Source organism: Symphalangus syndactylus, chromosome 14 (genome assembly GCF_028878055.3).
Source record: "Symphalangus syndactylus isolate Jambi chromosome 14, NHGRI_mSymSyn1-v2.1_pri, whole genome shotgun sequence".
In the NCBI taxonomy this organism is placed as follows: Eukaryota; Metazoa; Chordata; class Mammalia; order Primates; family Hylobatidae; genus Symphalangus; species Symphalangus syndactylus.
In genome coordinates this window covers 53876307-53900399 of record NC_072436.2, presented here as the reverse complement: position 1 = coordinate 53900399, position 24093 = coordinate 53876307, and the positions used below count along the sequence as shown (strand labels likewise).

Below are 24093 nucleotides of genomic sequence, written 5' to 3'. Positions count from 1 at the left end.
GAATTTTTGTATCTGGTGTGAAGTAGGGTTCCAACTTCATTCTTTTGCATGTAAATATCCAGTTTATCCAGCACAATTTGTTTCAGAGACTATTCTTTCCCTTTGAATGGTCTTGGCACCCTTGTCAAAAATCATCTGACCATAAATGTTTGGGTTTATTTCTGGACTGTCTATTCTATTCCACTGGTCTATGTATGACTATCTTTATGCAAGTTGACACTGTTTTAATTACTGTAGATTTGTACTCAGTTTTGAAATTAGGAAGTATGAGTCCTTCAACTTTGTTCTTCTATTTCAAAATTGTTTGGGCTATTCAGGGCCCCATGAAGTTTTGTGTAAGTTTGAGGATTGGCTTTTCTATTTCTGAAAAAAAAAAAAAAATTGGAATTTTTATAGGGATTATATTTAATCTAAAGATTGCTTTGAAGGGTATTACCATTTTAATAATATTGTCTTCCAATCAATGAACATAGGATGTCTTTCCGTTTATTTAGTGGATCTTTAATTCCTTCAGCAATGTTATGTAGTTTTCAGTATACATGCCTTTCACATCCTCTGTTGTTTTGTTCTTTTGGGTGCTATTATAAATGGGATTGTTTTCTTAACTTCATTTTCAGATTGTTCATTGCTAGTACATAAAAACACAGCTGAATTTTGTATTTTGACCTTGTACCTTGCAACTTTGCTGAATTTATTGGTACTAGTGGCTTTGTGGGGAATCTATAGGGTTTTCTATTTATAGAAACATGTCATCTGGAAGCAGAAATAATTTTACTTCTTTCTAATTTGGATGCCTTTTATTTCTTTTTCTTACCTATTGATCTAGCTAGTACTTCAGAACAACATTGAATGGCAGTGGCGAAAGGGGACATTCTTGTCTTGTTCCTGATCCCAGTGAGAAAGCAAGGAAGTTCCCTGTATTCCTAGTTTTCTGATTGTTTTTATCATGAAAAGTGTGCGTTAAATTTTGTCAAGTGCTTTTTCTATATCTATTGAGATGATCATGGTTTTTTTCCCTTTGCTCTACTAGTGTGATATATTAAATCATTTTATTTTCTTGGGTTGAACCACTCCTGAATTTCTGGCATAAATCCTACTTAGTCATGGTGTATAATCCTTTTAATGTTCTGTTGGATTTGATTTGCTAGTGTTTTATTAAGAATATTTATGTCCATATTTATGAAGAAAATGGTCTGTAGTTTTCTTTGACATGTTTGTCTGGGCTTGGTATCAGGGTAATTCTCTTCTTATTGACTGTTAAGAAGTATTCCCTCATCCATTTTTTGGAAGAGTTTGAGCAGCATTGTTGTTAATTGTTTGCTTGGTGGAATTCACCAGTGAAGGCATCTGCTTCTTAACTTCCCTTTGTTGGGAGGTTTTTGATTTCTTACGCAAAGTATTTAATTGTTATATAGGCTGTTGAGATTATCTATTTCTTCTTAAGTCATTTTGGTAATCTGTTTCTAGGAATTTGTGCATTTCATCTAGATTATCTATTTTTGGCATAGAACTATTCATAATATTCTCTATAATTCTTTTGATTTTTGTAAGCTGAATTAGTAATGTGCCTGCATTCACTTCTGATAGTAGTAATTATGTGTTTTTTCCTTTTAGTCAATCTAGCTGAAGATTTGTTGATATACTCAAGGAACAAACTTTTCATTTTGTTGATTCTCTCAATTGTTTTTCTATTCTATAATTTGTTTATAAGTGCTCTCCTCTTTATTATTTCTTTCCTCTGCTGGCTTTGGATTTAGTTTTCCCTCCTTTTTCTAGGTCCTTAAGGTGTAAATTTAGGTTGTTGATTTGAGAGCTATCTTTTAATGAGGAATTTACAGTCATAAAACTTCTTCTGAGCACTGGCTTTGCTGCACCCATAAATTTGGGTGTGTTACGTTTTCATTTTCATTTATCTCATATTGCTTTCTAATTTCTCTAGTAATTTCTTCTTTGGCCTATTGGTCCTTTGAATGTGGTATTTAATTTCTATGCATTTTCCATTTTTCCAGTTTTCCCTTCATTATTGTTCTAGCTTTATTCCATTGTGGGTGGAAAATATACTTTGTGTGATTTTGACCTTTTAAATATCTTGAGAATTGCTATGATTAACATATGGTCTATCTCAGAAAATGTTAAATGTGCACTTAATGTATATTCTGATGTTGCTGGATGGGGTGTTTTGGGTATGTTTGTTAGGTCTAGTTCATTTACAGTGTTTTCTAGTCCTCTATTTTCTTATAAATTTTCTGTCTAGATGTTTTATCCATTATCTAAAGTGAGGCGTTGAAGTCTCCAGCTATTTTTACACAGTTGGCCCTCCATATATTTGGAATCTGCATCCATGATTCAGCCAACCATGCATAAAAAATATTTTTTTTTTTTTTTTTTTTTTTTTTTTTGAGAGGTGGGTCCTTTATTTTTTTTTGTTTGTTTGTTTTTTGTTTCCAAGTGTTAGGTAATTTTTCTTTTTTTTTTTTTTAATTATACTTTAGGGTTTTAGGGTACATGTGCACAATGTGCAGGTTTGTTACATATGTATCCATGTGCCATGTTGATTTCCTGCACCCATTAACTCGTCATTTAGCATTAGGTGTATCTCCTAATGCTGTCCCTCCCCCCTCCCCCCACCCCACAACAGTCCCCGGAGCGTGATGTTCCCCTTCCTGTGTCCATGAGTTCTCATTGTTCAATTCCCACCTATGAGTGAGAACATGCGGTGTTTGGTTTTTTGTCCTTGCGATAGTTTACTGAGAATGATGTTTTCCAGTTTCATCCATGTCCCTACAAAGGACACGAACTCATCATTTTTTATGGCTGCATAGTATTCCATGGTGTATATGTGCCACATTTTCTTAATCCAGTCTATCGTTGTTGGACATTTGGGTTGGTTCCAACTCTTTGCTATTGTGAATAGTGCCGCAATAAACATGTGTGCATGTGTCTTTATAGCAGCATGATTTATAGTCCTTTGGGTATATACCCAGTAATGGGATGGCTGGGTCAAATGGTATTTCTAGTTCTAGATCCCTGAGGAATCGCCACACTGACTTCCATGATGGTTGAACTAGTTTACAGTCCCACCAACAGTGTCAAAGTGTTCCTATTTCTCCACATCCTCTCCAGCACCTGTTGTTTCCTGATTTTTTAATGATGGCCATTCTAACTGGTGTGAGATGGTATCTCACTGTGGTTTTGATTTGCATTTCTCTGATGGCCAGTGATGAGGAGCATTTCTTCATGTGTTTTTTGGCTGCATAAATGTCTTCTTTTGAGAAGTGTCTGTTCATGTCCTTCGCCCACTTTTTGATGGGGTTGTTTGTTTTTTTCTTGTAAATTTGTTTGAGTTCATTGTAGATTCTGGATATTAGCCCTTTGTCAGATGAGTAGGTTGCAAAAATTTTCTCCCATTGTGTAGGTTGCCTGTTCACTCTGATGATAGTTTCTTTTGCTGTGCAGAAGCTCTTTAGTTTAATGAGATCCCATTTGTCGATTTTGGCTTTTGTTGCCATTGCTTTTGGTGTTTTAGACATGAAGTCCTTGCCCACGCCTATGTCCTGAATGGTATTGCCTAGGTTTTCTTGTAGGATTTTAATGGTTTTAGGTCTAACATATAAGTCTTTAATCCATCTTGAATTAATTTTTGTATAAGGTGTAAGGAAGGGATCCAGTTGCAGCTTTCTACATATGGCTAGCCAGTTTTCCCAGCACCATTTATTAAATAGGGAATCCTTTCCCCATTTCTTGTTTTTGTCAGGTTTGTCAAAGATCAGATAGTTGTAGCTATGCGGCATCATTTCTGAGGACTCTGTTCTTTTCCATTGATCTATGTCTCTGTTGTGGTACCAGTACCATGCTGTTTTGGTTACTGTAGCCTTGTAGTATAGTTTAAAGTCAAGTAGCGTGATGCCTCCAGCTTTGTTCTTTTGGCTTAGGATTGACTTGGCGATGCGGGCTCTTTTTTGGTTCCATATGAACTTTAAAGTAGTTTTTTCCAATTCTGTGAAGAAAGTCATTGGTAGCTTGATGGGGATGGCATTGAATCTATAAATTACCTTGGGCAGTATGGCCATTTTCACGATATTGATTCTTCCAACCCATGAGCATGGAATGTTCTTCCATTTGTTTGTATCCTCTTTTATTTCATTGAGCAGTGGTTTGTAGTTCTCCTTGAAGAGGTCCTTCACATCCCTTGTAAGTTGGATTCCTAGGTATTTTATTCTCTTTGGAGCAATTGTGAATGGGAGTTCACTCATGATTTGGCTCTCTGTTTGTCTGTTATTGGTGTACAAGAATGCTTGTGATTTTTGTACATTAATTTTGTATCCTGAGACTTTGCTGAAGTTGCTAATCAGCTTAAGGAGATTTTGGGCTGAGACAATGGGGTTTTCTAGATATACAATCATGTCATCTGCAAACAGGGACAATTTGACTTCCTCTTTTCCTAATTGAATACCCTTTATTTCCTTCTCCTGCCTGATTGCTCTGGCCAGAACTTCCAGCACTATGTTGAATAGGAGCGGTGAGAGAGGGCATCCCTGTCTTGTGCCAGTTTTCAGAGGGAATGCTTCCAGTTTTTGCCCATTCAGTATGATATTGGCTGTGGGTTTGTTGTAGATAGCTCTTATTATTTTGAGATACGTCCCATCAATACCTAATTTATTGAGAGTTTTTAGCATGAAGGGTTGTTGAATTTTGTCAAAGGCCTTTTCTGCATCTATTGAGATAATCATGTGGTTTTTGTCTTTGGTTCTGTTTATATGCTGGATTACATTTATTGATTTGTGTATGTTGAACCAGCCTTGCATCCCAGGGATGAAGCCCACTTGATCATGGTGGATAAGCTTTTTGATGTGCTGCTGGATTCGGTTTGCCAGTATTTTATTGAGGATTTTTGCATCAATGTTCATCAAGGATATTGGTCTGAAATTCTCTTTTTTGGTTATGTCTCTGCCAGGTTTTGGTATCAGGACGATGCTGGCTTCGTAAAATGTGTTAGGGAGGATTCCCTCTTTTTCTATCGATTGGAATAGTTTCAGAAGGAATGGTACCAGTTCCTCCTTGTACCTCTGGTAGAATTCAGCTGTGAATCCATCAGGTCCTGGACTCTTTTTGGTTGGTAAGCTATTGATTATTGCCACAATTTCAGAACCTGTTATTGGTCTATTCAGAGATTCAACTTCTTCCTGGTTTAGTCTTGGGAGGGTGTATTTGTCGAGGAATTTATCCATTTCTTCTAGATTTTCTAGTTTATTTGCATAGAGGTGTTTGTAGTATTCTCTGATGATAGATTGTATTTCTGTGGGATCGGTGGTGATATCCCCTTTTTCGTTTTTTATTGCATCTATTTGATTCTTCTCTCTTTTCTTCTTTATTAGTCTTGCTAGCGGTCCATCAATTTTGTTGATCTTTTCAAAATACCAGCTCCTGGATTCATTAATTTTTTGAAGGGTTTTTCGTGTCTCTATTTCCTTCAGTTCTGCTCTGATTTTAGTTATTTCTAGCCTTCTGCTAGCTTTTGAATGTGTTTGCTCTTGGTTTTCTAGTTCTTTTAATTGTGATGTTAGGGTGTCAATTTTGGATCTTTCCTGCTTTCTCTCGTGGGCATTTAGTGCTATAAATTTCCCTCTACACACTGCTTTGAACGTGTCCCAGAGATTCTGGTATGTTGTGTCTTTGTTCTCATTGGTTTCAAAGAACATCTTTATTTCTGCCTTCATTTCATTATGTACCCAATAGTCATTCAGGAGCAGGTTGTTCAGTTTCCATGTAGTTGAGCGGTTTTGACTGAGTTTCTTAATCCTGAGTTCTAGTTTGATTGCACTGTGGTCTGAGAGACAGTTTGTTATAATCTCTGTTCTTTTACATTTGCTGAGAAGAGCTTTACTTCCAACTATGTGGTCAATTTTGGAATAGGTGTGGTGTGGTGCTGAAAAAAATGTATATTCTGTTGATTTGGGGTGGAGAGTTCTGTAGATGTCTATTAGGTCCACTTTATGTAGAGCTGAGTTCAATTCCTGGATATCCTTGTTAACTTTCTGTCTCGTTGATCTGTCTAATGCTGACAGTGGGGTGTTAAAATCTCCCATTATTATTGTGTGGGAGTTTAAGTCCCTTTGTAGGTCACTCAGGACTTGCTTTATGAATCTGGGTGCTCCTGTGTTGGGTGCATATATATTTAGGATAGTTAGCTCTTCTTGTTGAATTGATCCCTTTACCATTATGTAATGGCCTTCTTTGTCTCTTTTGATCTTTGTTGGTTTAAAGTCTATTTTATCAGAGACTAGGATTGCAACCCCTGCCTTTTTTTGTTTTCCATTTGCTTGATAGATCTTCCTCCATCCCTTTATTTTGAGTCTATGTGTGTCTCTGCACATGAGATGGGTTTCCTGAATACAGCACACTGATGGGTCCTGACTCCTTATCCAGTTTGCCAGTCTGTGTCTTTTGATTGGGGCATTTAGCCCATTTACATTTAACGTGAATATTGTTATGTGTGAATCTGATCCTGTCATTATGATGTTAGTTGGTTATTTTGCTCGTTAGTTGCTATAGTTTCTTCCTAGCCTCGATGGTCTTTACAATTTGGCATGTTTTTGCAGGGGCTGGTACCGGTTGTTCCTTTCCATGTTTAGTGCTTCCTTCAGGAGCTCTTTTAGGGCAGGCCTGGTGGTGACAAAATCACTCAGCGTTTGCTTGTCTGTAAAGTATTTTATGTCTCCTTCACTTATGAAGCTTAGTTTGGCGGGATAGGAAATTCTGGGTTGAAAATTCTTTTCTTTAAGAATGTTGAATATCGGCCCCCACTCTCTTCTGGCTTGTAGAGTTTCTGCTGAGAGATCAGCTGTTAGTCTGATGGGCTTCCCTTTGTGGGTAACCCGACCTTTCTCTCTGGCTGCCCTTAACATTTTTTCCTTCATTTCAACTTTGGTGAATCTGACAATTATGTGTCTTGGAGTTGCCCTTCTCGAGGAGTATCTTTGTGGCGTTCTCTGTATTTCCTGAATCTGAATGCTGGCCTGCCTTGCTAGATTGGGGAAGTTCTCCTGGATAATATCTTGCAGAGTGTTTTCCAACTTGGTTCCATTCTTCCCATCATTTTCAGGTACACCAATCAGACGTAGGTTTGGTCTTTTCACATAGTCCCAAATTTCTTGGAGGCTTTGTTCATTTCTTTTTATTCTTTTTTCTCTAAACTTCCCTTCTCTCTTCATTTCATTCATTTCATCTTCTATCAGCGATACCCTTTCTTCCAGTTGATCGCATCTGCTACTGAGGCTTCTGCATTCTTCGCGTAGTTCTCGAAACTTGGCTTTCAGCTCCATCATCTCCTTTAAGCCCTTCTCTCCATTGGTTATTCTAGTTATCCATTCTTCTAATTTTTTTTCAAAGTTTTTAACTTCTTTGCTATTGTTTTGAATTTCCTCTCGCAGCTCAGAGTAATTTGATCGTCTGAAGCCTTCTTCTCTCAACTCATCAAAGTCATCCTCCATCCAGCTTTGTTCCGTTGCTGGTGAGGAACTGCGTTCCTTTGGAGGAGGAGAGGTGCTCTGTTTTTTAGAGTTTCCAGTTTTTTTGGTCTGTTTTTTCCCCATCTTTGTGGTTTTGTCTACTTTTTGTCTTCGATGATGGTGATGTACAGATGGGTTTTTGGTGTGGATGTCCTTTCTGTTTGTTAATTTTCCTTCTACCAGACAAGACCCTCAGCTGCAGGTCTGTTGGAGTTTACTAGAGGTCCACTCCAGACCCTGTTTGGCTGGGTGTCAGCACCGGTGGCTGCAGAACAGCGGATTTTCGTGAGACCACAAATTCAGCTGTCTGATAGTTCCTCTGAAAGTTTTGTCTCAGAGGAGTACCCGGTTGAATGAGGTGTCAGTCTGTCCCTACTGGGGGGGTGCCTCCCAGTTAGGCTGCTCAGGGGTGAGGGACCCGCTTTAGGAGGCAGTCTGTCGGTTCTCAGATCTCCAGCTGCGTGCTGGGAGAACCACTACTCTCTTCAAAGCTGTCAGTCAGACAGGGACATTTAAGGCTGTGGAGGTTCTCGCTGAGTTTTTGGTTGTCTGTGCCCTGCCCCCAGAGGTGGAGCCTACAGAGGCAGGCAGGCCTCCTTGAGCTGTGATGGGCTCCACCCAGTTCGAGCTTCCTGGCTGCTTTGTTTACCTAAGCAAGCCTGGGCAATGGCGGGCGCCCCTCCCCCAGCCTCGTTGCCGCCTTGCAGCGTGATCTCAGACTGCTGTCCTAGCAATCAGCGAGACTCTGTGGGCATAGGACCCTCCGAGCCAGGTGTGGGACACAATCTCCTAGTGTGCCGTTTTCCAGGCCCGTTGGAAAAGCGCAGTATTAGGACAGGACTGACCCGATATTCCAGGTGCCGTCTGTTTCCCCTTTCTTTGACTAGGAAAGGGAACTCCCTGACCCCTTGCGCTTCCCGAGTGAGGCAATGCCTCGCCCTGCTTCGGCTCGCGCACAGTGCGCTTCACCGACTGTCCTGAACCCACTGTTAGGCACTCCCTAGTGAGATGAAACCGGTACCTCAAGCAGAAATGCAGAAATCACCCGTCTTCTGTGTCGCTGGGGCTGGGAGCTGGAGACCGGAGCTGTTCCTATTCGGCCATCTTGGCTCCACCCCAAAAAATATTTTTTAAAAAAGAAAAATAATAATACAACAATAAAAATACAAGTGAAAATAAGTATAGTATAACAACTATTTACATAGCATTTACATTGTATTTGGTGTTATAAATAATCTAGAAATGATTTAAAGTGTACAGAAGGATGTGTGTAGGTTATATGCAAGTATGACACTATTTTATTTAAGAGGCTTGAGCATCTGTGGATTTTGGCTTCCATGGGGCTACTAGAACCAATCCCCCATGGATACCAAGGCATAACCATACATAACTGTCTATGCCTCCCTGTGGTTCTGTCAATATTTGCTTCACACATTTTAGGGCTCAGTATGCATGTATGTTTCTAATTTTTATATCTGCTTGATGATTTGAGACTTTTAGCAATATAAGATGTTACCTTTTGTCTCTTGTAACAATTTATAATGAATCTATTTTGCTGGTAATATTATAGCCACTCCAACTCTCTTTGGTTACTATTTCCATGGAATATCTTTTTTCATCCTTTCACTTTTAACCTATTTGTGTCTTTAGGTCTAAAATGAATCTCTTTTTAAGCAGCATATAGTTGGATCATTATTTTCCTCGTTCTGCCAGTCTTTCTGTTTTAATTGGTGAGTTTAATCTGTTGACATTTAAAGTGATTACCAATAATGAAGAATTTACTTCTGCCATTGTGCTATTTGTTTTGCAAGTCAAAATTTTTGTTCCTCAATTTCTCCAATATTTGTTTCTTTTATTTTTGATTTGTTCTAATGGGTCGTTGTGATCACTCTTTATTTCCTTTTCTGTATACTTTTTAGTTATTTTCTTAGTGGTTACCATGGGAATTATAGTTAAACTCCTAAATTTATAACAATCTTGTTTGAATTGATATGAAGGTAGTTTTAGTAGCCAACATTAACTGTTCCTATTCAGCTTCAACCTCCTTTATATAGTTATTGTCACAAATTATATCATTTACATTGTGTGCCCATTAACACTGATTTATAATTATTATTTTATGCGTTTGCCTCTTAAAGAATAAAGAAAACAACAAAAGGAGTTACATACCAAACATACAAGAATACTAGTGTTTGTATTTACCTATGTAGTTATCTTTACTAGTACTGTTTATTTCTTCATGTGGCTTAGAATTATCTTCCAGTATCCTTTCACTTGAACATGAAGAGCTCTTTATAGCATTCCTTTTAGGGCAAGTCTACTAGTAACAAACTCTCTTACCTTTTATTTATCTGGAAATGTCTTAAACTTGTCTTCATTTTTGAAGAATAGGGTTACCAGATAGAGAATTCTTGACTGACATATTTTTTTTTGGGACATTAAATATATCAACTTGTTGCCTTCTGGCTTCCATAGTTGATGATGTGAAATCAATTGTTAATCTTATAGAAGAGTCCTTATTTATGACAAGTCACTTTTGTCTTGTTCCTTTCAAGATTCTCTCTTTGCCCTTCAGTAGTTTAATTACAATGTGTGTTGGTGTGACTCTCTTTGAGTTTGTCCTGCTGGAAGTTTTCTGAGCTTCATGAATCCTTCTCCACATCCTTGGCAACACTTCTTATTTTCTATTTTGTTTTGTTTTTGTAGTGACCATCCTAACGGATATGAAGGATATCTCATAGTGGTTTTGATTTGCATTTCTCTGATTTTTTTTTTACATGATTCCTGGACATTTGTATATCTTCTTTGGAGAAATGTCTAGTCAAGCCCTTTATCCATTTTTAAACTGGGTTGTGTTGTTGTTGTTGAGTTGTAGGAGTTGTTTATATATTCTGGACATTAACCCATTCTCAGGTTTATGATATTCATACACTTTCTCCCATTTTTTAGGTTGCTGTTTTACTCTGTTGATGTGCAGCTGTTTTCTTTGATGCACAAAAGTTTTTAAGTTTAATATAGTCTTATTTGTCTGTTTTTGCTTTTGCTGCCTACACTTTTGGTGTCATATCCAAAAAAGCTTGCCAAATTCAGTATAATGAAGCTTTATCCCTGTTTTCTTCTAGGAGTTTTATAGGCTTGGATATTTAATCTGTTTGAGTTAGTTTTTATATATGTTTTAAACCAAGGGTCTAACTCCATTCTTTTGCATATGGATAACCAGTTTCCCCAGAATCACTTCTTGGAGAGACTGTCATTTTTCCTTTGTGTAGTCTTGGCATCCTTGTCAAAAATCACTTGACAAGATCACATGGGAGCTTATCTATGGACTCTTTATTCTGTTCCAGTATTCAATATGTCTGTCTTTAGGCCAGTACCACTGCTTTGATTACACTACAGACAGTACACTGTTTTGATTATCGTTGCTTTGTAATATGTTTTGATATCTGGAAGTATGAGGCCTCTAACTCTGTTCTTCTTTCTCAAGATTGTTTTGGCTATTCAGGATCTGTTGAAATTCCATATAAATTTTAGGATTTTTTTGAATTTATACAAAAAATACCATTGGGATTTTGATAGGGATTGCATAGAATTGTACATCATTTTGGGTAGTATGGACATTTTAAAAATTAAGTCTTTCAATCCATGAACACAAAATGTCTTTTTTATTTATTTGTGTCTTCTTTAATTTCTTTCAGCAATGTTTTGTAGTTTTCAGTGTACAAGTCTCTCACTTCCTTAAAATTATTCCTAATTTATTCTTTTTGATGCTATTGTAGATGGGATTATTCTCTTAATTCCTTACCTGATTGTTCATTGTTAGTGTATAGAAATGCAACTGATTTTGTGTGTTGATTTTATATCCTTTAAGTTTGCTGAATTTATTAGTTCTAACAGTATTTGCGGAATCTTTAGGGTTTTCTACATGGAAAATCATGTCCTCTACAAACAAAGATAATTTTACTTCTTCTTTTCTAATTTGGATATTGTTCCTTTCTTTTTCTTGCCTAATTTCTCTAAGACTTCCAGTACTATGTTGAATAAAGGGAGAAGAGTGGGCATTGTTGCCTTATTCCTGATCTTAGAGGAAAAGCTTTCAATCTTTCATTATTAAGTACAATAGTAGCTGTAGGCTTCCTTATGTTGATGTGGTTTCTTTCTATTCCTAGTTTGCTGAGTGTTTTTATCATGAAAGGATGTTGACTTTTGTCAAATGATTTTTCTGCATCACTTGAGATAATCATGTGGGTTTTGTCCTTCATTTTGTTAATGTGGTATATTACGTTAATTTTCATATGTTGAACCATCCTTGCATTCCAGGAATGAAGCCCATTTTTTTCATGGTGATTATCTTTTTAACATGCTGTTTAATTCAGTTTGCTACTGTTTTTGGGGGATTTTTGCATCACTGTTCATCAGGGACATTGGTCTGTAGTTTCTTTTTCCTTGTAGTATCTCTGTCTGGTTATGGTATCGGCATAATTTCTGTCTCATAAAATGAGTTAGGAGTATTTCACCTTTTTCAATCTTTTGAAAGAGGTTTGAAGAGAATTGTTATTAATTATTTCATTGTTTGGCAGAATTCTCCAGTTAAGCCATGTGGTACTGGGCTTTTATTTGTTAGGAGGTTTTTGATTATTGATTTGATCTCCTTACTAGTTATACATCTATTCAGTTTTTTAGTTTATTCGTGATTCAGTCTTAGTAGGCAGTATGTTTCTAGGAATTTATCCATTTCTTCTTGGTTATGCAATTTGTCGGTGTAATATTGTTCATAGTAGTCTCATAATCCTTTTAATTTCTGTGTCATCAGTTGTAGTGTTTCCACTTTCATTTCTGATTTTAGTTATTTGAGTCTTCTCTCTTTTTTCTTGGTTAGTCTAGCTAAGAATTTGTCAATTTTGTAGGTCTTTTCAAAAAAACCAATCTTGCTTTCATTGATTTTTTTTCTATTGTTTTTCTATACTCTATTTCTAATCTTTATTATTTTCTTCCCTCTGCTAACTTGGGCTTTCATTTGTTCTTTTCCTAGTTCCTTCAAAAGTAAAGTTAAATTGTTAATTTGGGACCTTCCTCCTTTTAAAATGTGTTTACCACTATAAACTTCCTTCTCAGTACTGCTTTCACTGCATTTCATACATTTTGATATGTTGTATTTTTTTTCCTTCATTTATCTCAAGATATCTTCCAATTTCCCTTGTGATTTATTCTTTGACACATTGGTTGTTTAAGAATATGTGACTTAATTTTTATATTTTTGTGGACTTTCCAGTTTTCCTTTTGTTATTGTTTCTAGGTTCATTTCATTTTGTTCAGAAAAAATACTTTGCTTTCAACTTTCTTTTTTTAAATATTTGTTTTGTGGCCTAACATTCAGTCTATTCTGGAGAATATTCCCTGTGTACTTGAGAAGAATGTGTATTCTGCTGTTGTTTGGTGGAGTGTTCTCCATATGTTGGTTAGGCCCAATGGATCGGTGTTGTTCAAGTCCTCTGTTTCATTATTGATATTCTGTGTAGTTGTTCTGTCCATTATTGAAAGTAGAGCATGAAGTCTCCTGCTAATACTGGGCTGCTGTCTATTTCTTCAATTCTGTCAAAGTTTGTTTTATGTATCTGAGAGCTCTGATGCTAGGTGCACATATATTTATAATTGTTATATCCTCTTAGTGGATTGGCTCTTTTACCATTATATGCTATTCTTCATTTGATATAACAACTTATGACTTAAAATCTATTCTTTAAGTTCACTGATTCTTTCTTCTGCTTAATCACATCTGCTGTTGAACCCCTCTAGTGAATTTTTCAATTCAGTTATTGTATTCTTCAGCTCTAGAATTTCTATTTGGTTCTTTTTTATAGTTTCTGTCTCTTTGTTGATATTCTCATTTTGTTCATGCATCACTTTTCTGAGTTGTATTTGTTGTCTCTGTTTTAGCTCATTGAGCATCATTAACATTGTTGTTTTGAATTATTTTTCAGGTAATTAATACATCTCCATTTCTTTTTTTTTTTTGCTTTGTAATTAGTATATTAAGGAGACAGTACATTTCAAGAATTGCTTAAATTCTGATGCCCAGATTTAAGCATGAGAACATATGAGACTTTTAAACATACAATTAAAGCTATTCATCATAATTTGCTATACTACCAACATTACTTTGGAGCGTAAGTCAAATGGTTTAAAGTAATCCTGTAACATACCTAAAGAACACCTTCCTATATTATGCATGCAAATTCTCCACGTAAAGGTCTTTTCACTTTAATTTCTGTTACCCAGCTCTGAAGTCACTACTCGGGCTTATCATGGTCCACAGACAAGGAGGGGGGCAAATGACCAGGACTGGTCAAGAATATATCTCCATTTCTTTAGGACCAATTTCTAAAGATTTATTTTATTCATTTGATTGGGCCATTGCCCCATATCTTTGTGTGCTTTTCCCTATATTTTGTATGCCTTATGATATTTAGTTGATAACATGACATTTGAAAAAACAGCTATCTCATCCGATTTTCACAAACTGGCCTCTTACAGGTGAAGGGCTTCACCAATTATCCCAGCTAGAGATTTGGGGGAATCTCTGAAACCTTTTCTGGGGATGTGTCTTCTCTGGGCTTGTATGTGTAATTTCCCAGCGAAAAGGTTTGCCCGTTTCTTTAAGGAGCCTATAATATCTTACTCCCCCTGGTGTCTCTCTGAAGTACTGCAGTATCTCTAATGCTGTAACAAGCTGTGACACTCATTTCTGTTCTCAGAGGTCCCAACATGACTTGCAAAATATACCACTGTTCTCATCAGCACTCTGAATCAGGCAAGAAGGAAACCTGTTTCTTCAGAAGTCCCCCAAAACACAAGAATTTTGAATGTGCGTTCCACTCTCTTCTCCAAAGAAGAAACCAAGATTGGGGAGTTTTCTTCCAATTGCATCACCTTGTTTTGGGGAGGAGGAGAGGTTAGGGCAGGCAAAATGCAACAAGCTTTCTTACTCTCCTTCATGCAGCTCTTCTTGGGTTTGTACTTGTCTAAGGTGCCACAGCCTCTTCATTGGTTTCTGGAATTCTCGCAAAGGCAATTTGGTTCATATATTGTTAAGTCAGTGTCTCTGTAGGGGAATGAGGGCCTGGGTTTTTATTCCACCATCTTGCTGGCATCATTCCAATAAGAATGTTTTGCTGTCTTCTGGGTACAAGTTTGTTTGTGGATGGAGTCCTGTGATTGTGCTGAGTTTAGACTGTTGTCTTCCAATATCCAACATCTAAAGGAATAAGTGATGCTTTCAGCAATTAAGAGTGATAATCATGAATTGTTTTCTTTCTCCCTACCAATTCCGTTCCAGCAGTGTCTGACTCAGAAGCAGCTCAGACTGGAAACAGAATCCAGGACCTGGGCCATCACACCACACTAGCTTCCTCTGGAGTCCCACAGCCTGCTTATCAACCATAGAAAGTTGGGCTTCTGTTCTTTATGTACCAAAACAGCAAAGCCAAATAGTTTAGACGTATTTAGGCTTGCAAAGAGGAAAGGAGATAAAAATAGCTAAAATGAGCTAGTATAAGAATTACTGCACTGAGGCAAATATTTGGGTTTGTTTTGCTTTGCTTTGTTTTTCAGAGTCACTGCTAGGCATACTTGTGTGAAATATCTTTGAAGCCCATGTTTGGTTCTGCCAGATGTTAGGCTCCAAATACGGAGAAAAAAAAATGCTGAAAATTTTATGTGTATCATACTTCTTTAAAATCAGAAAACCTAATGAGATAGTAAGGACAAATGCCTACCATAATTCACAGAGATGGTTATTTCTAACCTTTGCAAGCTACCAAAGTCCTGATGGAGCAGAGGGCATGGCTATGATGCTGTCATCTGACACCTGACACTAGCTTCAACAGATGTTTCTCAGTGGAGAATTTCTTAGGAAACCATCTTACCATATTTTTTCAATTATAGTCATTTTCTTTGCTTTTTGTTTCTTCCTCTCTTTTTTTGCTTGTTTGTTTGTTTTTTAGGTTAGATGCAAACAAACCAATACAGTACTTGGAAAACAAAACAGTTTTAAACCAGGCTTTAGAACGGTTGAATTGGCCCATTTCATTGAAAGAGCTGTCGATGCTGGAAAGTGAAATCCTAGCTGGGAAAATGTACATCCAGCAGGCCATGGAACTCCAGGAGGCTGCCAAGAAGAATTATGCAAACAAGGCCCTGGGAGAGGTGGGTGCCCTGGAGGTCTCTGTCTTTCCTCCCTCTGCCTATCCCAAGTCATTGCCATTCCTACATTGGCTTCCTTCTCTGTCTCCCACTCCCTACCACACTGATTTCTAAGAGCGTTAGAGCCAATCCAGTTAAGGTCTCAGTACTTTTTTTCATCATAAAGGAAATGCCATTCGATTGTACTATGGGCTTATTTTTAAAACAATACATCTTTTAATTGAAAAAAAAATAGAAGTATAATGTAGTGATTAAAAGCCTGGACTTTCATAGGAGCCAGGTCAAGAACTAGCCTCAGATCTACCATCTAATCTGTGTGTGATTTTGGTTACTCAGTCTCTTTAAACCTCAATTTTCTTACTTGTAAAATAAGAGTATTAATAGTATCCATCTCATAGGGTTGTTATAAAGAGAAATGAACATGTGAAGTGCTTAGTATTGAAAGCTCCCCATAAGTGTTAGCAATTATGTTTTATAATCATTAATAAAGCAAACCTTCTAGAAAGAAAAATAATTTATAATCTGGTTGCCTTATTGCTACCACTTGGGAGCCTTTCCTTTTTTTCCCCTCAAATGTTTTCTACATAGGTGCAGTCAGAGTGTCCGTAATTATTGTATATTCTGCTTTTAAGTTTAGCATTATTTCATAGACTTTCTCTGTGTTTTTATTGAATTGTCAGATTCATATGGGTGATGGTTACATAATATTCCATGCTGTGAATATACCCTGGTTTATTTATTCTTCACTAAATATTAAACATTTATAGTTATTTTCCAGTTTTCTGCTTTCTCACATAATATTTGCACGACTCCTGTGGTGCACATAGTTGAATTATTTTGTTAAGATACAGCCTTAGAAGTAGTATTTCTGGATCAAAGAGTATAAACATTTGGAGTCTATAAATACACATGGCCAGTGTGAAACCCACTCTCTGACCATACATGGGTGTGTGTGGATGGTGCTTTGTTTGAATGTGTCCCCCAGAGTTCATGTGTTGGAAACTTGATCTCCCTTGCAGCAGTGTTGGAGGTGGGACATTTAAGAGGTGCGTGTGGGAAAAAGAGCTCTCTCAACCAGTGCTCTCGCACCACAACAGCAATCATCAACAGGGAAGAAGGCTTCTGTGACCAAAGGTGTGGGGGATTTTCCCACACATACCAAGCAGCAGACACCGGTTGGTTCTCCTCCAATTCAACTCTGACACTACCTACCTGGAGATGGCATCAGATCCCACAGGTTGAGGGCTCAGTCCCCAAGACTGGCCCTCCCAACACATCAGTCACAAGTCTGGGCCTCCAGAACTTCTGACTGACCAGCTTCAAGTTGGGGTTCCCACAACTCCCTCTTTGAGTTTGATTAATTTGCGTGAGCGGCACACAGAACTCTGGGAAACACCAACGTTTAGCAGTTTATTATAAAGGATATTACAAAGGATACAGATGAAGAGATGCATTGTGTGAGCAATGCAGGAAGGGTGCAGAGCCTCCTTTCCCTGAGTGCTCTCCCTGGGTGGGCCACCCTCCAGGAGCCTCCATGTATTCAGCTGTCAGTAAGCTCTCCAAACCCTGTCCTTTTGGGTTCTTACGGAGGCCTCATTACTTAGGGATGATCGATTAAAGCATCGGCTGTACTGATCAACTTGACCTTCAGCCCCTCTCCCCTCCTGGAGGTTGGGGGTTGGGGCTGAAAGTCTTAACTATCTAATCCTACTTTGGTCTTTCTGGTGACCAGCTGCACCCTGAACCTACTCAACAAAGACACCCAAAGGACAGTACTTCAGAGACCCCAAGGATGTTAGGAGTTATGAGCCAGGAACCATGGAAGAAAAAAAAAAATATATATATATATATATATATATATATTCACGGATGTGTGTTTTAGAAAGATTATTCTGACAGTGAGATGAGGCCCAATATAAAAGACCAAAATCCGGTGCTGCGCTGCCCTTGAGAGGTGTTGAGTCCTTGAGCCAGGTAGGAACAGTGGGGAGAGAACAGGTAACAGAGACATGGGTTATGGGAAAGTAGGACATGTGGGGCAAAGTTGAAGATGCTCACAAAACTTCTGCCTTGGACAACTGTAGGAGCAGAAGCACTGCTACCCCTTCCATCCTTCCTCTGCTCCTCAGGGAGACAGGTGCACCCTGGCCAGCCTATCCCATCACATGTCATCCTCTAACCCTCTGCCACGTGTTTGTTGACTTCGCAGCACACTTCACTACCTGACATATATATATATATATATATATATGCCATATAAATATATATATGTCATAATACCACAAGCTGGCTGGACCGTGAGGGCTCTGGTCGTAAATAGACCAATGCCATTATCACAAGAGTGGATTCCTTATTAAAGGAATGAGCTTGGACCTCTGTTTTACACTCTCTCTCTACCATGTGATGCCATCTGCCAGGTTATGGGCAGTAAGATGGCCCTCACCAGGTGCTGGCCCCTTAATCTTGGACCTCTCAGCTTCTAGAACAGTGAGCCAGTAAGTTTCTGTCTATTATAAATTACCCAGTTGGTGGTATTCTCACAGCAGCACAAAACGAACTAAGAGATATGGAATAGTTCATCAAAAATCTTACTAAATCCTAGATAATTTTCAGATGTTCACCACATTATAGTCTAAAAATCATTCCCGAAGATCTGACCTTTCAGGTTCATCATCTTTGGTTCAGTCTTTGCCAAGTGATACTGGTTTAGCCTGGCTTAAAATTCTGTTTTTGATGCTCTAGATTCTTGTGTTTTGTTTCATTTTGTTTTGTTTGTTCTCTTTCATTTTATTCTTCTGCAAATCACATTGTTTCTTCAGTGTAAAAAGCTATGTCTTTTGTGCAGAATGTAAAATTTTTATCACAGAAGGTCATATGTCTAGTAATGTTATTCAAACAAAATGACTTCCTCAAAGAATTGTTCAGTGTTTCTTTGGGAGGTACTATCTGACACCCCCAGACATTTCTCTGTCTATTTACCTTCCTCGCCTGCGTGCCCTGTGGGCACCTAAGACTCAAGAGGACCAAGAGTGAATTACCTGCCTCTCCTTGAAAAGATGATCATCTTCTCATTGTGCTTTTCCCTGTCTGCTTGCTCTTTCATTATTCATTGAAATATTTATGAGTGCCTATGAGATGCCAAGCACTATTCTAGGCACTGGGAGTACCTAGAACACAACAGACTTAGTCCTTAGACTATCCTAATTTGAATGACGATGACAGACCATGGCCAGTCCCAGGTGTTGAGCTGTGGAGACCCCGCTGCCTAACAGCAGAATTTGCTGGCATATTCTTTTATCTATACTTTATATTAAATTTGCAAATAGGAAGTGTTGCAAATGGAGTGAAAAGAAGCCTCTTGTGATTCAGAGCAAAGATAATTGTGTTCCACTGAATTCATCTGGAATTCTGGCAATCAAGCTCGTTGTTTACAACATATGAATTAATTGAATTAATTGTTCTATTTCTTTCTTTTCTTACCACAAAATGGGAATAAAAATAATTCCCGTAATTTCTTCATCCAAAAATCATGGATAAGATTCTGCACATGGGACAGGCGCCCTCAGGCATCAAGTGGCCTCTCTCATTCTTTTCTGTCTCCTTGGGATCTCCCAGGGGGATACCTTATATTGGACACAAAATGGGGATTTGTTAGCTGTGTCGAATGCATGGGCCCAGCCTAATGGAGGAGACATTGCACCAGAGCATCACCGCTGTGAGAGCCAAGAACTGGTCTGGCCTTATTTGTAGCTGTGTCCATGGCACTGACAGTGAAGCCCAGTGCACAGGGGCCGCTCAACAATGTGTATTGAACGAGTGAAATGCAGACGCTTACAGCCCTTCACTGTATTATAAATACAGCAGAGGCACCTCCAGAGAACAACTGGAAGATGGGGAAAAGTGACCTGACTGGGCAGTTAGGGAAGGCTTCACTAATCCAGTTTGGCCCAGAGGCATGCCTAGGAATTGGGGACTGGGCTGTGAGAAGTGTTTGGAGTAAAGGAAACAGCCTGGGCTCAGGCAGGGATGTGGGGAAGAACACAGAGTGTTCCCTGGGGAACGTGGCAGGAGAGACAGTGGGCATGGGAAGAGGTACCAGAAAACGAGGTACTTGAACTCTGCTGGGGTCAGGAACTTATGCCTGTAGGAAATGGACACCAGGGAGGGGTTTTCAGCAAGTCAAGGACATTCACGGATGTGTGTTTTAGAAAGATTATTCTGACAGTGAGATGAGGCCCAATGTAAAAGACCAAAATCCGGTGCTGCGCTGCCCTTGAGAGGTGTTGAGTCCTTGAGCCAGGTAGGAACACTGGGGAGAGAACAAGTAACAGAGACATGGGTTATGGGAAAGTAGGGCATGTGGGGCAAAGTTGAAGATGCTCACAAAACTTCTGCCTTGGACAACTGTAGGAGCAGAAGCACTGCTACCCCTTCCATCCTTCCTCTGCTCCTCAGGGAGACAGGTGCACCCTGGCCAGCCTATCCCATCACATGTCATCCTCTAATCCTCTGCCACGTGTTTGTTGACTTCGCAGCACACTTCACTACCTGACATTATGTACACTTTTGTTTACAGTCTGTCTTCCCCGCTGAAATAAGGGTGGGACTTGGTTTGTGGTGCTGTAGGTGCTCCCAGAGCCTAGAATCGTGGTGGGCATCTTGTAGGCATGCATACATATTTCAATGAATACGTGAAAGAACAAACACAGAAGAGGCACAGTGAGAGGAAAAGCGGATTTTTGGGGAAAGGTAGTTCACTTTCAGCGCTCCTGATATTAGATACCCGTGGGGCACGCAGGTGAGAGAGGCCAGTAAACAGCCACATGTCTGGTGTTTAGGAGAGAGGCCAGAGTTAAGGAGATAGATTTGGAGGTCATTTCAGGTGCTGGGAGAGCAGGAGGAGAAAGTAGAAGGGACCAAGGCAGATGAGTTAGAGAAGCAGGAGGCCTGGGGTAGACAGCCAAGGACAAGAGGCAGAAACTCAGCTTAGAAGGCCTGAGTAGCGTCACACAGCTGGAAGATGGCAGTGCCAAGATTTGCGTTCCAGTCCACCTGACTCCAAATTAAAAAAAGCACTGGCCTAAAAGATGGTTGTGAGACCACGTACTTCATATACCTAGGAGAGTGTGCAGCACCAGGTGCTCAGCAGTAAATGCACACAACATGCATATCAGTGATGGCTCTTTCCACTGCTAAAGTTATTATCAAGGAGTTTCGGAAAGCCATGTGGAATGATGTCTGAAAGCCATTTGACTTGCCAAGAGAAAGTGCATTAGTGAGGTTGGCCAGAATAACGCCAGTGGAATGGTGGGGACAAAGGCCAGTTTGCAGTGGGTAGAAGGGTGGGTAGAAGTGGAGGAAGTTAGTATAAGAAGTAAAGACTTTTCTTCCAGATCTTCACTGGGAAGGCAGGGAGAAAGAGGGTGGGAACACCAGGTAAGCCAGGGCAGGAGAAGGTGTTTAGTTTGTGCAGTGGCATCACTGGGTCTGCTGCTGCCTCTTGGTCAGGGGCTAAGACTGTCCCCTCACTGCCTTGCCCTCACACAGGCTGTCAAAAGCTACCCTTGTCTGTTAGGGGAACACCCATGTTCCAGAATAGATGTCCCCAGGTAACGGGGGGAGAGGTCACATCTGGTGACTTCTCCTCAGAGTTCTTTCTACTTGTGGCATGGCCCTCTGCAGTGGAAGATTTTGAATGTTGTTTTCTTGCAATGATACTTCTCGTTTCCATGTGTGATAGATTCTGAGATTTCAAAATGCCATTATTGTCACACCCCACAGATTCAATTTTGTGACCCACTAACAGGACTCAACCTTTGGTGTGCGAAGCTCCAGGTTTCAAGGCCTTCTGAGATCCTGGGGTGAAAAATGCATCATAGATGCAAGTCATTTTTCCTGATTTATATGTAAATACAGTCTCATTTTAAGTTCTTTTAGCAAAGGCCAAAGCTTTTGATGGAGGAGTATAAATTGCCATGAAAGAGCCCCTCTGTTCATCATTAAGCACCCCCATGAGCTGACTGATAACAAACAGCAAAATGGGGATGAGACCATTCGGAGTAAGCTGCCCACGTGTGTCCAGAGGGCTGTGGCCCCTGCGTTTGGAGTGGGCTGCCCACATGTCCAGAGGGCTGCGGCCACTGCATCCGGCCTGCTCCAGGGCGCATTATGGAGTCTGGACGACTGGGGCTTTCTGATACCCTCTTCTGGAGCAGGGTTGGCACCCAGCATAGCTGCCTTGCCGATTCCTAAGTTTGGGGCAGCTTCATGATTTTTCTGTCAGTAAGAACCAGTGGTGGGAAGGAGACATGGCAACAAATGCTGTGTCCAGGGAGCCTGTGCCTGCTTTTTATGCTCCAGCTTCCACAGGCAGTTCCTGGCTGGCCCGAGATCAGACCTAAAGTGAGAGCCATTATTCCCACCTGCACTGCCTGGCATCCTGCGCAGGGCACATTCCATGCTTGACTGTGTAATGGTTTCCGCCTATTTCCATAATCCACTGGCTTCGTGGTGTCCCTGGACGTGGGCACTTGGCTCACTGACTACATAATGACAGGAGAAATCTTAAGTCTGAAATTTTAAATTCCCTTTGAAAACTCCCCTCCCTAGCACCCCTCATGTTACTGTGATTGCAGATTTCACCCTCACTGGCCAATCCAGAGCCCTCAGAGCTGAACGATAGGGGAAGTTGCCTAAGGGCATCTGTGAATTATAATTAATCCTCCCTGGGAGCCTGGTCTAGGGCAGCCCAGCTGTGCTGTCCTCCAACATTTTCTGAATAAATAAGGATTGTTCTCCAGGGCAAATCCTTTGGCCCAGAAAGATCAAAAAGGCTCTCTCACCCATAACCTTGACTGCTTTGGAAAATCTGGAGGTAGAAAATACTTTTAAGCTGAAAGCAGCTCTAAAGGAGGCTGTGGAAACTTACCCACACCACTGGCTGCACACGTTTCCTTCTCAAAGCTGTGACTGGCAAGGAAGCTGGAGCCTACGGCCTTCAGGGATGGGGAATTGAGTGCTCTGCTCCAGGAGAAAAAGAGTGTTAGGAAAATGCACATAGGGAGGCAGGCATGGTGAGGCTGGATGAGGTGGAATTAGGAGAAGGAAGAGAAGAGAGATCATTTGCCATTGAGAATATTGGTGGGTTGTGACTTTGACATTATACATGCAGGAAGATGTTAGCTGGGGAGACAGAGGAAAATGTCTTTCAGTTATGTAAAATAAACTCAGAATATATACAGCTGTTATCTGTGTCCCAGATAGTAAATGAACCGATTGTCATTCTTGCATTGTAACCTTTTTTTTTTTTTTTTTTACAGTCCACAAGATTTTCTCTTTAATGGGAGGTGTGAGGTATCACACCCTAACTGACTAGTCAGCCTTTCTAATTCCACTAGTAAAAATTTTAGTCTGTTTTGCTGATGTTCTGGTCTGTTGGGAAGACTAGCTCCCTAGTGGCTGTGAACGGTTCTCCAGTGGAACAAGATCTACTGATGTTGAAACAGGAAATTTTCCCTGACCCCTTCATGGGACTTGCGAAGAGGGTGGCTTGTTTACTCAGCCCACGGCTCTCAGCCCCTCTCGGGAAAGGGAGCACGCAGGTGAGCTTGTGCAGGGGCCAGGACGAGTACTTCTGAGTGCCAGCAGGGGCAGAACTCTGTGCGGCCCCAAGGCAGCTTCTAGAGGAGTACCCGCAAGCCCTGGAGCCCCAGAAGGCGTGTGTTACAGTGCTCCTTTAGTTTTGCTGTCCACAGATGGCTAAGTGTTTAACTCCTCGGTGTGACAGCCCGCTGTATCCTTAGCTCTTGTTCGGCATCCAGGAAGAATCAGGTCACACGAACAAATTGAAGATGGTAAATGCAGGGGATTTTATTGCTGATGAAAGTGACTCTCAGCAGGATGGAGAGCTAGAAAGGGGATGGAGTGGGAAGGTGGTCTTCCCATGGGGTTCGGCCGTCACTGGCCACACTCTTCTCTGAGGTCCCACCTCAAGCTGCTTCTCAGCGACGTCAGCCTGCTTCTTCTCTTTTCTCCTTCTCTGCTACTCCACTGCCAGTGGAGCCTGGAGTTTTTATGGGTACGGGATGGGGGGTGGTGTGGGCCGGAGTGGTTTTGGAAAAGGCAACATTTGAGAAGGAAAACAGGAATGCGTGTTCTCACTTTGGGCTGTGGGTCCAGGCTTGAGAGTGGGGCCTTCACTGGGGACTGCTGCCTTCTACCCAGTATTTCCCTGCCTCCTGTCCATATCAGTGGGCAGGAAGTTAACAAGTCTGGGGTGTGCACTGGTGATGTTACCATCACACAGAAGTGATGTGTGCACATTCAGACCGTGCTGTCCTCAGACAGCGCTGCAGTGACGGTTTAGCATCTGGAAGTGGGACCCCTG

The 24093-nt window shown here is 40.2% G+C and overlaps 1 protein-coding gene across 1 annotated transcript in view; it reads left to right on the top strand.

Moving 5' to 3' along the window:
• VWA3B (von Willebrand factor A domain containing 3B) overlaps window positions 1-24093 on the top strand; it is a 236738-nt gene that overhangs the window by 178452 nt on the left and 34193 nt on the right. The window contains exon 24 of the mRNA XM_063617639.1: window positions 15509-15710. Within this exon, the coding sequence (XP_063473709.1) occupies window positions 15509-15710 (202 nt within the window). The remainder of the gene's footprint in view (window positions 1-15508; window positions 15711-24093) is intronic.